The sequence below is a fragment of the Otolemur garnettii genome, unplaced genomic scaffold (assembly GCF_000181295.1).
Source record: "Otolemur garnettii isolate 467f Iridium unplaced genomic scaffold, OtoGar3 scaffold00005, whole genome shotgun sequence".
NCBI classification, from domain to species: domain Eukaryota; kingdom Metazoa; phylum Chordata; class Mammalia; order Primates; family Galagidae; genus Otolemur; species Otolemur garnettii.
In genome coordinates, this window is record NW_003852400.1 from 6,527,097 (window position 1) to 6,543,172 (window position 16,076).

A 16,076-nucleotide genomic window follows, 5' to 3' on the forward strand; every position below is an offset into this window, starting at 1 on the left:
TTTTTTTTTTTTTTAAACTACCTACTGTGTCTGGTTGTCTTCTTCCAGTCCCCTGATGGTGGTGGGATTACTTGGTTGTCTGGGATGCAGGAGGTGTCCTAAGGAACTGATAGCTTCTCTTAAGGAACATTAGTCCTGTTTCCTACTCTGTCTTGCCTTTGTTCAACTCTACAAGTATTTTCTACTTTTTACTCCCAATTATAGATTAGATTTTCATCTAATAAAGGTAAGGTGGTAGACATATAATGAAGGAACCATGGGCTTGGAGAATGACCATTTAAATGACCTTGGGGAAAATATTTAACTTGTCAGAGTCTTTTTTGCATCCATATTGGGGGGGCGGATAAGACAGCCTCCTCAGATTGTTAGGGTTAAATAAGATTATTCATAAATAGCTTAGCACAAAGCATTTAAACATATTTCCTAAAGATATATACTGGATGTCCTCTGAATTTGATATGTTCAGTTTGGCTGTCTGTCTAAAGATTTCAAATGAACAGAATAAAATAAGTGTGGTTAATTTGAACTATTTTCTTCAATTCTAAAATTTCCTATTTTTAGGCTTTAGCAGTTTATAGTGAAATTCAGAGTAGCTATTTATCACATAAATATTGCAGGTAAAATTCTGTTTGAAATGTAAGCAATAACAGGCAATAAATTTTAGATTTTGCACTTGTAAAATGGCCCACTTTTTAATCAGTATTTATCAAAAAACACTTATGAAGAATTATAGATACTTCCTTAGCCCTGAAATCAGTCATTAGTTTTAAAGAGTAATCGGGACTTTAATCTTTTTATTTACTTCTGAGTCTAATTAGCAAGTCTACGTCATAAGTTACTGATAGTAAGCTAGCTTTATCAAAAACATTATAGTTACTAAATATTAATGCTTTGTGTGCCTTGGTATCTAGTGAAAACTATTATAACGAAAATCGCTTTTACTCCAGGTATTTTGGTTGACATTAGTGAATCTGAAATTTTTCTGGAGTGCTCTTTCTAAAACAAAGCAGGGTGGTTTTTGCCCTTTTTTTTTCTATATTTTTCCCTTTTCATTTCTTCATTCGTTTGCCTGTTCATGTCTTTTCAACCATTTTTACTTTGTCCCTAAACAAATAGCCCTTCTCTCACACTCTTATCAATACACTAAACATAGATTCATGGTGCCCCAGTCTAATATCAATAGATTAATTATCAATACTGTACCTCAGTCATTCAATATATTTTATTACCTGTGGTAAGGATAACAAAAGAAAAAATTCTGTCTTCTGTAGGTTTACTGTATATGTGAGAATTACAGTTTATGAGGTATTTGCAAAGGTGAAATAACATGAACAGCAATGCAAAATGTATTGTTAAGTGAATGTAAATGTTAATAACTCACTTCAGGGACAGAGTGATCATTCTAGGTAGGTGGCTTTAAATTGCCATTTGTTGAGTCCCTGCTTTGTGCTAGGTTTGGATTAAAAGCTACCATGTTCATTGAATTTTCAACATCTCTTTAAAGGACAGCAAGATGAATGATGGAGGTGAGGGCATAATGAAAGGCTAGAGTTACAAAGTACAACTGTGTTGAGGGGGCAGGGAGTAGCCCAGTGTCAACTGGAGGATGAGGTTGTGGTATGAAGTGGAAGACAAGGTCAGAAAGTAGCACATATGCAGACGAGCATGTGCAGTGATGGAATTTGAACTTTATCCAGGACAGTAGAGGGAAACCAGGGAAAGACTTTGGTTAAAGGAGTATAAGAACAGCGGCACTTTAGGAAAGTTAATCTGGAAATTAGGAGCAAATTAGTAGGTGTTTATAGCTAAGAGATATGAAAGATAAAGTCTGACCTCTGGTGATAGTGTGGGAAATACAAAGGGAGAATACACAACATTTTAAAGATGCAGTTGATACAGAAAACAGCTAAAAACAAATCCAAAGATTTGAACATACTTGGCTATACCAATGACTGTTACCATTCTTTATCTAGTAGAAGTTTAAATTAATTTGAATCTGTTTGTAAGAGAAAATAGGCACAACGACTGCATGCAAAGCAACATCTGAGCTGAAATATGAAATCAAATACATTTTGAATTGAGGCCTTTTGTTACTGCTTAAAATATATTTTTTAATGTTTTGCTATCTCTTTCACTGTCCTTTGACAGTGTATTTGTTGTCTTAGCAAAAAGTAGCAATATATGGTTCTGATAGAATCCTTTGAGTTGGAAAGGGTACATGAATTGTATTAATGTCAAAGAACATCTTGATTTCAGGATGCCCCTAAATCGGGTACTAGTTGCAGCTCTCGCTGTTCAAGTTCCAGACAGGATTCTGAGAGTACAAGGCCAGAATCTGAAACAGAAGATGTATTATGGGAAGACTTGTTACATTGTGCAGAATGCCGTTCATCTTGTACCAGTGAGACAGATGTGGAAAATCCTCAGATTAATCCATGTGTGAAAAAAGAATATAGAGACGACCCTTTCCATCAGGTTGGTTTACACTTTGGGGTTATGTGGAGCTATCAGTCAAGCTCCTTTGAATATATGTTCACATTTTACAGAGAAGAAGAAAAGCTATAATTGAATAAATAATATATATTTTTTCATTTTATGTGAGCTGTGATCTGGCTTCATCAAAATACAGGATTTCAGTATTTATATTGTGGCCATGTTTATTCCTGAGAGGCTGCTGGTAAATGGAGTTTTGTAAGTCAAATTATATTTTAGATACATTAGTCCTTTTCTTATTTAACACACTTCATGGTCAGATTTATGTACACTTTGGTCTAAATTCCACCATGATGTAAATATATGATATTATATTCACAAATACACACTTCATGAATGTTAAATTTTTATCTCCAAGCACCTATAGTAATGTCACCCAATAGAAATATAGTACTGGTTCTCTCGGCAGATTTGAAGCTTATGTAAGACATTTACATAAGTTTTTTTAAAAAGAAAATACAGTTGGAGTCACACATATATAATTTTAAATTTTCTGGTGGCTTTATTAAAAACTTCAAAAAGGGGGAAATAATTTTAATGTTTTATTTAACCCATTGTATTTGAAATATCATTTCAACATACAACTAATAAGAAAAATATACTGTCTTCAAAATGTAGCACAAACCCTTATAACACATCATCTTTTGGACTAACCACATTTCAAATGCTAATAGCATTGAGCACATCTCACATCTGAGTAGGGTACTACTCAGATTAGCCAGCACACTTTTATAGAATGTTTTTATTTGAATGTCACATCACTATTTAAAATTTAATCAATCTCTCCTTAAATCTGTTTTTCAAATTGCACTCAGAATCTTGGAAAGTGGTGTCTCCATTTATCTACTCACCAGTCTAGAAACTTGGTGGTCATTTAAAATCCTCACTCTTCCTCACCTCTCTCTTATTCAACTCCTCATCAAATCCTGTCATTAAAATCAAGTAAATGAGATTTTGATTTGCATTTTTCTGATGATGAGGGAAGATCAGCATTTTTTCATGTGTTTGTAGGAAAGTTCATTTGCCTTCTTCAGAGAAGGTTCTATTTGTGTCTCTTTGCTCTTTTTTGTTGTTGTTGATTAGTTTGAGTTCTCCGTAAATTCTGGATATTAACCCTTTGTCAGATTCGTAACATACAAATATATTTTTCCATTCTAAAGGTTGTCTGTTTGTTTTAATTGTTGTATTCTTAGTTGTACAAAAGCTTTTTAGCTTTATTGAGTCCCATTTATTTATTTTTGTTATTGCTACAATTGCCTGCAATCCCATTACTAGGTATCTACCCAGAAGAAAAAAATGATTTTACCATAAAGACATTTGCACTAGAATGTTTATACAGCTCAGTTCACAGTTGCCCAGATGTAGAATTAACCCAAGTGCCCATCAATCCATGAGTGGATAAATGAACTGTGGTATATGTATACCATTGAATACTATATTTAGCCATAAAAAGATGGGAACTTTATATCTTTTCTACTTACCTGGATGGATTTGGAGATCCATCCCAAGTAAACTATCCTTGGATCCTCCCAAGTAAATTATCACAAAAATGGAAAAGCAAGTATCCAAAGTACTCAATATGAAACCAGTAGATGTTACACTCCTACAGGAGAGAAACACACAACTACATCAAAATGGAGGAGAGAGGGGGTTTGATGTGCTACCACCTCACAGGCAGAATGTAAGGGTATATGACACACCTCCTCAGGGTAAAGGGCTCAGCTACCACTTGGACTTTACATAACAAATGCAAACAATGTAACCTAATTGTTAGGACCCTTATATAAATCTGAAATTAAAAAAATAAAAATCAAGTAAACTAGAGGAAAAAAAGAGAATTACTATAATTTGATGATAAAGAGTAGCTGTCAAACAACTTCCTGCTATAACAGGATACCATAGGCTGAATGGCTTAAATAGCAGACTTTTATTGCTCATAGTTCTAGAGTCTAGAAGTCAAAGATCAGGATGCAGGATGCATTCTTGGTGAAGGCCCTCGTTTAACAACAGCAATCTTTTCCTTGTGCCCTCACATTGTGGAAAGAGAGGGCTCTGATGTGTTCATCTCCCAAAGACGCCACTTCCAAATACTATCATATTAGAGGCTTAGGCTTCAATATATTATTAATACTTGGGCAGAGTGGAACACAAAAGCACTTCTCAAAAACCTATCATTTAATGATGAAAAATTAGGAGATACAGGACATAGTGCCCATAATCACTGCTGTTTCTATTAAAATCCTCTCAGCATGTCTGTCTGTTTATGATTGGATTTAAACGGATTTAAAGTCCATGTTAAAAAGCAAAATACCAAGAATAGCAAAAACAATTTTGAAGAACACCAGGGGACTTTCCTTATTATATATAAAAACTTACTTTGAATTTAATAACTTTAAGATAGTGTGTTATAGGTGTATAACAAATAGACCAATGGATGCAAACATTGTAACCTAGTTGTATCCTCTCATTAATCTGAAATAAAGAAAGAGAAAACCAAATAGATGAATGGAACAAGGTAGACACCCCCCAAATAGACAACATGCTTATAATGGATCCCTAATGCCATATATGATATCAGTGGCATTACAAATCAGTGGGAAAAGGATGGACTCTCTGGTTTTGTGTCACATGATTATTCACATTTGAAAATTTATTCCAGGGTAGTTCACAAATGTGAAAAACTAAAACTTTAAAATATTTAGAAGAAAATATAGAAGAAAAAATTTTTGTCACTTCAGGTTAAAGAAGAATTTTTAAAAGTAAGATGTGAAAAGTATAAACAAAAATGGGGAGGTTAATAAATTTGAAATAAATTTGACTGTCTGAAAATTTTAAACTTTGGGCTACAAGTTAAACCATAAATACTGTTAAAAGACATATTTTTCCACAGGCTGGGAAAAGATATTTTTAACACATGCATAATTCCAACACAACTATGAAAATGTTACTGCTTGGAATAAAGAACTCCTACAGGACTGGGCGTGGTGGCTCACGCCTGTAATCCTAGCACTCTGGGAGGCTGAGGTGGGTAGATTGAGTTTACAAATTCAAGATCAGCCTGACCAAGAGTGAGACCCTGTCTCTACAAATAGCTGATAGCTGGGCGTTGTGGCAGGCGCCTATAGTCCCAGCTACTTGGGAGGCTGGGGCAAGAGGATTGCTTGAGCTTAAGAGTTTGAGGTTTCTGTGAGCTATGATGCCATGTCACTCTACTAATTGACAAAGTGAGACTCTGTCAATAAATAAAAAAATAAGTAAATAATAAGTAAACAAAGTGAGCCACAGATGAATAAGTAAAAGACAAATAACTCAATAGAAAAATGAACAAAAGGATAGTGCAACAACTTACCTGAATGGCTAATAAAAATATACGTAATGACGGTCATCCTTGCTGCAGTTGTCAGGAAAATATAAATGAAAATAAGGAAACACCATTTCATATTGATATGGTTGTCAAAATTTAAAGCTTCGTAAGTTTCATTGTTGGCAAGAATATGCAGAAAGAACTCTTATTAAATGCTGACATTACTATAAATGTGTACAACTACTTTGGAGATGAATTTGTCATTATATAGTAAAATTGAAGTTCTGCATACTCTAGGACCCGATTATCCGATCTCAAGAAAACTTAGAAGATGGTCACAAGGAGACATAAAAAAAGTTCATGACATTGTGCATGACTGTGAAAATTTAAAAGGTAATAGCCAACAATAGTGGAATTAATAAATTATGGCATGGGATAAAACAGTATATAGCAGTGGAATTGAATGAGGTCAGTTGCATATATCAACATGAATTATAAGTTTATAAATATAATTTTAAGTGGAAAATAACAAATTTCAGAATAATACAATACATTATGGCATTTGTATCAAGTTTTGGAATGTACAAAACTATTATATATTGTTTATGGCTGAAAGTATATTCAGCAGAATATATGCAAGGGAGTAATAAACACCAGATCTAGGCTCCTGCACATATATGAAAGGTAATGGAGTAGGGGAGGATACAAAGTGGGTTTCAACTGTAATGTTTACTTACAAATACCTGCAGCAAGTAAGGAGGAAAGTTCAAATATGATAAAGGCAACTGTTACTATCATTCTTTTTCTGATTAATAAGTTTCAATTAAAAATATACATCCATTGGTTTTAGCTTCAGCCACATGAAAAACATCAGGGAAAAAGAAGCTTTGCTGCCGTGAGTAGAGGGGTGAGAATGGGGAATGAGGTTTAAAAAGCATGACAGTGAAAGTTTAGAGGAAATGAAGTACTAGGTAGGGAAATAGAGTTGAAGGAATATTTTGGTCCCCACTCACCAATATTTGAAATATACAAAGGAGGAAATTAGAGGCAAGAACTGAAGAGTTACAGAAGGAAAAGTTGTTGGTTAACGGACTCAGGTTTCTTCGAGTTTTGGAGAGGAAGCATAATTAAGGAGCTTAGCATGCAGCAGGAAGAGGAACACATCCTCTGCTGAGATAGTAGGAGGAGGAGTACACGGAACAGGAAGACAATAAGCAAGTGAGTGCCTGATGATCTCTATTCTGTGAAGTATGAGTCCACAGGGTCTGTGGGCCATAAGAAAGGAAGTGATACTGGAGGTATGATGGTGAAGACTGAAATTCTCATTAGTAGGGAGTAGAGATGGAGGGCTAAGAGTATGTGTGTGCATGCGTTCAAGCCAATGAACGCATTAAAAGAATCACATTGCCACATTATTGAGGGTCCATCTGAATTTATAGGTGGCTATTCTACATAGTAAAGAGATATTTCCTGGAATATAGTTGTAATAATTATGACAATAGCTAACATTTAATAAACATTTGCTCTATGCCAGGCTCTGTGCAAAGTGTTCTAAGTGAATTATCTCCTGTGATCTTTACAACCTATGCAATATCATTTATTTTCTTTTTATAGATGAGAAAATTGAGGCTCAGAGTTGAGTGATATGCCCAAAGTTATCGAGTAGGTTCTCAATATTATAGTTACTATTCAAGGGACAAGAGAGAGGATATTGAAATGATGAATCTCGTGGAAGTCTAGATATATTAGTTTGAGAAAGAAGGGGCAATAAATTGAAGGGTAGGAGTGTTCAAGGGAGCAAATATTTGAGCATTGAAGTTTGGAGAGATGTTGTAAGATGGGAGATTGTGGTGGAAGATTCGATTATGTATGGGAGTGAGGTACGCCAAGGTACGCCATGGAGTAGCTGAAGACATGAATAAACAGTGAACAATCCATGAGAGTATAAGGTGTTAAATGAGTCATCTGCATATATATCTTAAGTCACTGAGACTAATAACTGCAATAGAAGTTAAGGGAAATGCCTGTGGGCTGTTTCCCTAGACATAGCAATGAACAGCATAGAAACAAAGCCTGGTACACCGTAGGTATTAAGAGATACTGGTTAAGTTTTTTTCAAACATGCCAATTAGGCCTTTCTTAAATGATTTTAAAAATTGTTTTATAATGTCTGTGTAGAATAAATTGCCTCTAATTTTATCACACCACTCTGCTCCTTCTTTGGTAAGGTAAACATTATGTATGTACTACTCTGCGTATCTAATTATGGTATCCTAGGCTTATATTGGTTTTGCTTTTGGATTAAAGACATGATTTTATACATATTTTTTCCTCAGATTTTTTTAAATTTAAGGTTATGTTTTTAGTTTTACTAATAGCTGAATAATGGGAATTTGTTCCCTTTAGTGAAAAGCTGCCAAGTTTTTTTCTTGTTTGAGCATAGTCTGTGTTAGGTTTGGACAACTCTTTTCTACCCACTGTCTAGACAAAGATTCCTCTTCATGAATAAGCACTGACCAAGCATTTGAATTAGTGTGTTCTCATCAGAATATTCTCAAATTTGTAGTTTTGTTTTATTTTATTTTCAGTAATCAAAACATTTCCACAAAATAAAGTTTTTCTCCTTTATGGCTGAATATGTAATAAGATATAAAGCCATATGCAAGTGAAATTCATTTTTTAGTAGGTAAAGCTTTAAATGGCTATATTCCCACAGTTGGAAATACCAGTAAAGTGGTTGTCATGGTGAATTTATTTGAAATAAAACATGCCACCAGTCTAAGTGTTAAGTTCTTCAGGCAGTTTTGAATAAACAAGGAGCAGAGCAGTTGAGATTTTGGATGAGAATAAAGAACCACCATTGACAGAATTCTAAATTTTAGTTTGAAATGTAGTTACAATTATCTGATAACATTATAAAATGTATTCATTTGTTGTTTCCCTAAACCTTTGAGAATACTGTTTCATGTGGTGCTGCTCTCCGCACACTGCAGGTGGTACCTCCACAAGACTATACATTTGACACACAGAGATACATGATCCTTTTAAATAAATCTTTAAAGTCATCAGTTTCTAATTGCTTTTTTTTTTCTTGCCTTTTTGCTTTTAATACCAAAAATACAGTTTGAGTAACTGGCAAGGTAGCTGGGACAAAATGAGTACTTTTGGAAGGAGTGAAGAACTTCTTGACTTCCTATTTTTGTCTCTAGATGGACCTTGTTGGTTTTGATATTCCTTTCTTCATGTAATTGGAAGATCTTTAATTCACTGCTACAGACCAAGTTAAAAAAAAAAAGAAGAAGTCTATAAATCAGTAATTGAAATCTGTTGCCTCTCAGGCTTAACATTCTTTGCATTCATCTTCTCACACTTCTTGTTTCTGGCTTTTTGGTTCTGTTATATCTCACTAAATTTCCAGAGAAAATCTGATATGTATTTTGGTACAAGTTTTTTCTATCCCAAATTAAAATACATTGGGAATAAATTAGGGAACATCATTTGAGGAATTAAGTTGGTAGTTAATAGATGTATAGCTGGTATCTCAGAGCTCTTAAGGCCCCCAAATAGTAAAATGTTTGTCATAAAAATTAATGTGTACTTAAATCCTGTATGTTTAGAAAAGATAAAGATTTTTCAACTCTGTTTTCTTATATATTATTAAATTGTTATTAAACTAAAGATGAAATGAATCAATGCAACTTTACTTCTCCTTGAGGAAAGTGTTATTTCTTTGCCCATGTTTTAGTCACATTTTTGTCCTCCGAAGAATAAATATAGCTAGAGTAAATTCTTCTGTTTATTGTTAGAAGTTATTTTAGTGTAACAGGTCATAAAATTTGAGTATTTGAATCTTGGAGATCTATTGATTGTTTTCCCAAGATTGCTATGAATGCTAAAACTATCTTTTATATGAAATGTGGGAAATATATCAGTCTTCTAAAATTATAAATTAGAGTCCAGGCACAGTGCCTCAAGCTTATAATCCTAGCACTTGGATTGGGAGGCTGAGGCAGGAGAGTTGCTTGAGGCCAAAAGTTCAAGACCAGTTTCAGCAAGAGCAAGACCCTATCTCTACAAAAAATAGAAAAATTAGCCAGGCACAGTGACTCACACCTATAGTCTCAGCTACTTGGGAGGATAAGGCAGGAGGATTGCTTGAGCCCAGGATTTGGAGGTTGCTGTGAGCTGTGATGATATCACTGCCCCCAGCCCAGGCAACAGAGAGAAACACACACACATAATTTAGAAATGCTGTAATATAAATAAACAAATTGACCCCAGTCAGGTTCTAATCTTCTATTACTGTTCTTCTTTTGAATTGACCCCAGTCAGGTTCTAATCTTCTATTACTGTTCTTCTGATTGTATAAAAGTTAGTGGTTTATTAATTTCATTGATATCTTTAACTTATCTGTTCTATTTTGGCTCTAAAGTATCCTTTAACCTGTCGTTACTTCTGATTATATGAAAGTTAGTGGTTTATTAATTTTGTTGATATCTTTAATCTATCCATTCTATTTTGAAGTGTTAACGCTTTCAAGTGTAAATTTAAAGCAAACCAGAAAACTCAAACAAACTTAAACATCTGATCCTTCATACTACAAAGATTTTATTTTTATTTATTTATTTTTGAGACAGAGTCTCACTTATGTCACCCTCAGTAGAGTACTATGACATCACTGCTCACGGTAATCTCAATCTCTTGGGCTTAAGTGATTCTCTTGCCTCAGTCTCCCAAGTATCTGGGACTATAGGCGCCTGCCACACACCTGGCTATTTTTGTTGTTGTTGTTGTTGTTGTTGCAGATGTCATTGTTCTTTAGTAGGCCCAAGCAAGGTTTGAACCCACCTGCCTTGGTATATGTAGCTGGCACCTTAACCACTGAGCTATGGGTGCCGAGCCTACTTAAAAGTTTATGGTTTCTATGTCACCTTTGTTTATTCCTTGAAATACTTAGAGAATACTTCTAGTTCTATGTGCTTCTTCTGGTTTGTAATATTTGCTCTATCTGGAAAAAAAGTTAAATTGATCCTTTGGAGAAATGCTAGATTAAAATATCAGAAAAGGAACTAAATCAGATATTAAAGGTAAGTATGTAAGGAAGAGTCTTTTTCAGGATGAGATTATATCACTATGTAGTTTTCAAAGAGGTTCAAATCTCAGCTGTTAGTCTTTTTTTATTGTATGATTATAAGTTGGACAGTGAACAGTATAAACAATCTGATACCTGTTTCAACATTAGTATACTGGTAGCTACGTAGACTGATTAATAACTAAGTATTTTTTCAGACACATATACTTTTTAATGTATTAACATATTAAATATACTAAAATATGTCCCAAAGGTGAATATGTTACCTAATATCTGTTATAGAAAGTTCTTAACTTACACATTTTTACAATATGTAGTTTCTTATGTTCTCTTTTCAGTATATATGCTAACTAATTTTAAGATAGAATTTTAGTATCATTAAAATTCTGTATATAGATACAGCTATGCACAGATGCATTTCCTTTATAAAATATGATAAATTATTCACCAGTTTTTATTTTTAGTGTAAAGTTATGTGTATATATATATAATTTCATGTACGCACATTTTATTTATGAAATGTGATAAATATATTCATTAATTTCTTTTTTTTTTTTTTTTTTAATAGAGTCATTTGCCCTGGCTCCATAGTTCCCACCCAGGATTAGAAAAAATAAGTGCTATAGTATGGGAAGGCAATGACTGTAAGAAAGCAGACATGTCTGTACTTGAAATCAGTGGAATTATAATGAATAGAGTGAGTTTTCAGATTTTATTTTTTTAGTTAAATGTTAAGATATAAATATAAAATAATTATGGCCATGTTAATAACCTACTCGTCTCACTTTTTCACCCTGAAAATATTATTTGTATTTGGTTTCATCTGATTTAAACAGCAATTTGTCACCAAACCACTTTCTTTCGTCTTTTAGTGTTCTCATTCTTCTGGCCAACAATCTAAAAATCTCCTCTTTGATGTTCTTTCTTTTGCTTTCAGTACTTAAAACGGAGGAACTGCTAGATGTATACAAATGTTGATGAAGATTTATTTTTCTGTATCATCCTTACTGGTTCATTTATTCATTAGTACTTAAAAAAATGAAAAAAAAAACATAGTAAATTTATATTCACACTTGCTTGCCTACTTCACTGTACAGAAGTGATGTAAATAGTGCTAAAAATCTTTAGTAGATTGAAGACGTATAGCATCGTGCAAATACTATGGATTTAATTTCCTGTTAAATTATTTTATCAGATAATTACTACTTTTTAAAATTTACTGATTCTTTTTTTTTTTTTTGGATAACTAGGCATGATCTAACTTGCCGTTCTAAATTTCTTTGGTACATTATTAATGCTAAAACTCTTGTCTACACTTCATGTAAGACAGGAATTAAAATAACTGGGTCTGAATTAATAATGTTTCCTATTACATATCTCAATGTGAGCAATCAAAAGCAGCTAACTAGGGAGTCTCCAGAGACTTGAAGCTAGTTCGTGTTCTTAACTGTGAATTAGCAGATTGTTTGACTTAGAATGGTCTCATTTATCTAATGCTTAGTATAAAAAGTTAGCTGCATACTATTCCAGATTCCTTTTAGTTTTACTAGCATAGCATTTTGGAAACGCTTATATTTTCCCAATATTTAATTTCTAATTCTATTTTTATAATTCTTTCATCTCCCCCCCTATTTTTCTACCCCTTTCTGTTATCAATCTTCTAAAATGGTTTTAGAGTTGAGGAAGACATTTATTTGTATATTAGACTCTTTAAAGAAAAACACAAGCTATAAACTTAACAAATAAGTATAATTCTAGGGTTTTTCTTTAATGAATTGAATTTAAATAGATATGAAATCTTGTTATCTTCATTATTACAGTATTTGTGAATGTTTCTAACTTTTGCAATAATGAAATACATAATTTTTTTCCTTAGATCGGTATAAGACTGAGATAGTTGATCCTTTTGTCATCCTTTTATTGAATAATTATTTTTGAAAACTGAAGAATTAATGACATTTTATGTGTAGCAGGTGCTCTAACTTGAATGGAGTTCAAATTTCGTTATTCATGTATTAAAACTAATATAATTTAATAAAACAATTTTGTATTACTATAAATAAAATAATGCTTAATACAATTAATTTTACAGTAGATAAAATTTATGTATAAATTTGTTTTTCTTTTTTCATCTTTTTTCCCTGGATTCCTCAAGGTTAACAACCATATTCCAGGAATAGGATACCAGATTTTTGGAAATGCAATCTCTCTAATCCTGGGTTTAACTCCATTTGTTTTCCGACTCTCTCAAGCTACGGACTTGGAACAACTCACAGCACATTCTGCTTTAGAACTTTGTATGATTGCATTCGGTTCCAATGAAGATGTTATAGTTCTTTCGATGGTTATAATAAGTTTTGTGGTTCGTGTGTCTCTTGTGTGGATTTTCTTCTTTTTGCTCTGTGTAGCAGAAAGAACTTATAAACAGGTGGGTATAATACAGACTTCCGGATAAAAAACATTTTATCGTTTTTATAATACTAAAAATATTCCTAGAGTATTTTAGTATTTCATGAAGTCATTTTTACCTAATTATTTTTCTGCTTCGCTCTTATGGTACTTAACCAAATGAATTCTTTGTAATCCATATTTTATTGATTTTTGTTTTTCTTTGGTAATCTAGTTGAAAATTAATGCTCATCTTAATCTTTTCTAGCGATTACTTTTTGCAAAATTATTTGGACATTTAACATCTGCAAGGAGGGCTCGAAAATCTGAGGTTCCTCATTTCCGATTGAAGAAAGTACAGAATATAAAAATGTGGCTATCTCTCCGTTCTTATCTTAAGGTAGGTGATGAAAGTATTTTTAATATGCCATTCCTTCTGATAGTCCCAATTTCTTCATCAATGTGTCTCTAAATGTTTAGTCACTAAACATTCAAAAGCTGGATTAAGTATTTTTGTTTCTACCTGGACTGGTAATCACAGGCCAGCAGAGGGAGCCCACTACTTATAAAAGAATTTATAAAAATCTGTACCCAGTGAATTTCCTCTTTGAAATGACCTATTACTATTTTAAAGAATTAGCTTGCAATTCTGTGTCATTCTTTTAATGTCATTATTTTCTTCTAATCTTTTAAATAATTTTCTTAATTATGGAACATATAAAAACTCTGGATGGAAAAAGGAAACATCTAAATTAGTTTTAGGAAAACACTTTTTTCCTCAGGATTATTTGTTGTTTTTACATTAAGGAGCAGTGAATTCCATTATGTATGGAGTAATTATGCAACTTTGAATGATACTTATTCAAAACACTATCAGTGTCTTAGTAAAGTGGACCCAAAAATAAGTTGTCCTCTGACATACTTAGATCTTTAATGCCTTTTATTCTGAAATACAGTGAAAGAAGTAAAAAACAGTTTGCACTATTTTCCCTTATTTTAAAAATTCATGTTCTGTTTATTAATTTGATTTGTTAAATTCAGTTAAGCCACCATTGGGAGATGCTGCAAGTTTGCATGGATTATCTTTTTTCTTACTGACTTTTCTCTTGTATGGAGGGATGAATATAATTTTTTATGCTTGGCTTAGCGAGAATCCATCTAAAATTTCCCCTCGTTATCAGCCTAAGTGGTATTGCATTCTTTTGTACATTGTCTTTTCAGGAAACCCTTGTTTAATGTTAACCACATGCCATTCACTAGATGTCATTCACCCCTGCAAGTTAAATGAATAGACCCAGATGTAGAAATTATCCTTGATTAATCTTCAGCATCTTATTTATCCCCAATTCATATTCTTACTGCTTTCAAAATGTATCTTGAATCTATTTTCTTGTTTCCATTTCTACCACCTTCATTGAAACCATCAGTCATCTTTTGCTTTGGCGTATTGCAGTTGCCTTCTAGCATTCATACTTCTGCCTTTCAATACTTTCTTCATTCTACCATCAGAGATCTTTTACAAATGCAAGCTTGACCATGTAATTCTTAAAACTTTTTGGAGGTTCTGCATTGCTCTTAGGACAAAGCACAAAGTCCTAATGGAGTTTATAATGCCCTTCATGATCTAGGTCCTGCCTTATCCACCTGTCTCTCTTGTCTGGTTTTGAAACATCTCCCTAACCCACTGCATTCCAGCTAAATTAGACAGTTTTATACCTTTAAATACACAGTGTTTCTTCCTGCGTTATACTTTTGCACATACTATTCCTTCTGCCTAGAACACTCTCATGTGCCTTCATGTCCCTTCCCCGTAGTTTGGTGTAAATATTCCTTTCCTAGAGAGATCTTCCCAGGCCCACACTCCTAACCTTCAAGTCAGTGAGTCTCCTTGCCAGTTTTCTCAAAGCACTCTATACTTTCTTTCATAGCATCCATCACAGTTTATCACAAAAATCTGTGATTATGAGAGTGTTGTCTAGTCTTTCTACTAGTTCCTGTGACGGTAGAGGTGTCTGTTTTGTTCTCCACTGTATTTCTTGCACCTAGTTCTGAGCAGGCACTTAAGAAACATTTGTTGAATAAATGATTAATGTTTGTCAAAATGAAATATTTAAAAGTTATGCTAAGAATTCAGTGTTATATAGATACCATTTTCACTCTTGCAAATCCATAAGAAGTAATAACACTGTATAATTAAAATTCATCTGATGAATTAGGTATATTTTCAGCATTGTAAATTATGATCAATTCATAGTGATGGATCAACACCTTAATTGAAAGCCTAGAAATTAGGTGCTAATTAGTAAATATATTTAAAAGTGTTTTCTTCCTTCCCTACCCCCAGCGTCGAGGTCCTCAGCGATCAGTTGATGTAATAGTTTCATCTGCCTTCTTGTTGACTATCTCAGTTGTATTTATCTGTTGTGCCCAGGTGAGTTAACTTGTTCTATGTAGAAATTAAACAACCATAGAGAGAGGTTAGAAGACTTTCTAATAGAAGACTTTCTATTAGAAGACTTTCTAATAATAAATAATCAAAGTAACAATATAAGTAAGCCTAGTTGGACAAGTTTTGAAATTGGCTTTTTTGCAGTTTATTTATTTTGGTAGCATTAATAATGTATACTATCTATGTGTCATGAACACATAGATAAATATGTTCAAATGTCTGTTGAATAAATACATATTTTGCTTAGATGTCTTCTGATTATTTTTTGAAACAAACACGAATTATGAAATTGTTCCACAAATATGACTGATTAATTCATATTTGATGATTTTAAAAAATGTCTTATCTCT

The 16,076-nt window shown here is 33.1% G+C and overlaps 1 protein-coding gene across 2 annotated transcripts in view; it reads left to right on the forward strand.

The window, feature by feature from the left end:
- Positions 1-16,076, forward strand: part of PHTF2 (putative homeodomain transcription factor 2) — an 80,340-nt gene that overhangs the window by 52,942 nt on the left and 11,322 nt on the right. For both annotated transcript variants that reach the window (XM_023519359.1, XM_023519365.1), the window contains 5 exons: positions 2,257-2,475; positions 11,458-11,586; positions 13,045-13,317; positions 13,546-13,677; positions 15,622-15,708. In XM_023519359.1, coding sequence (XP_023375127.1) covers positions 2,257-2,475; positions 11,458-11,586; positions 13,045-13,317; positions 13,546-13,677; positions 15,622-15,708 — 840 coding nt within the window. The remainder of the gene's footprint in view (positions 1-2,256; positions 2,476-11,457; positions 11,587-13,044; positions 13,318-13,545; positions 13,678-15,621; positions 15,709-16,076) is intronic.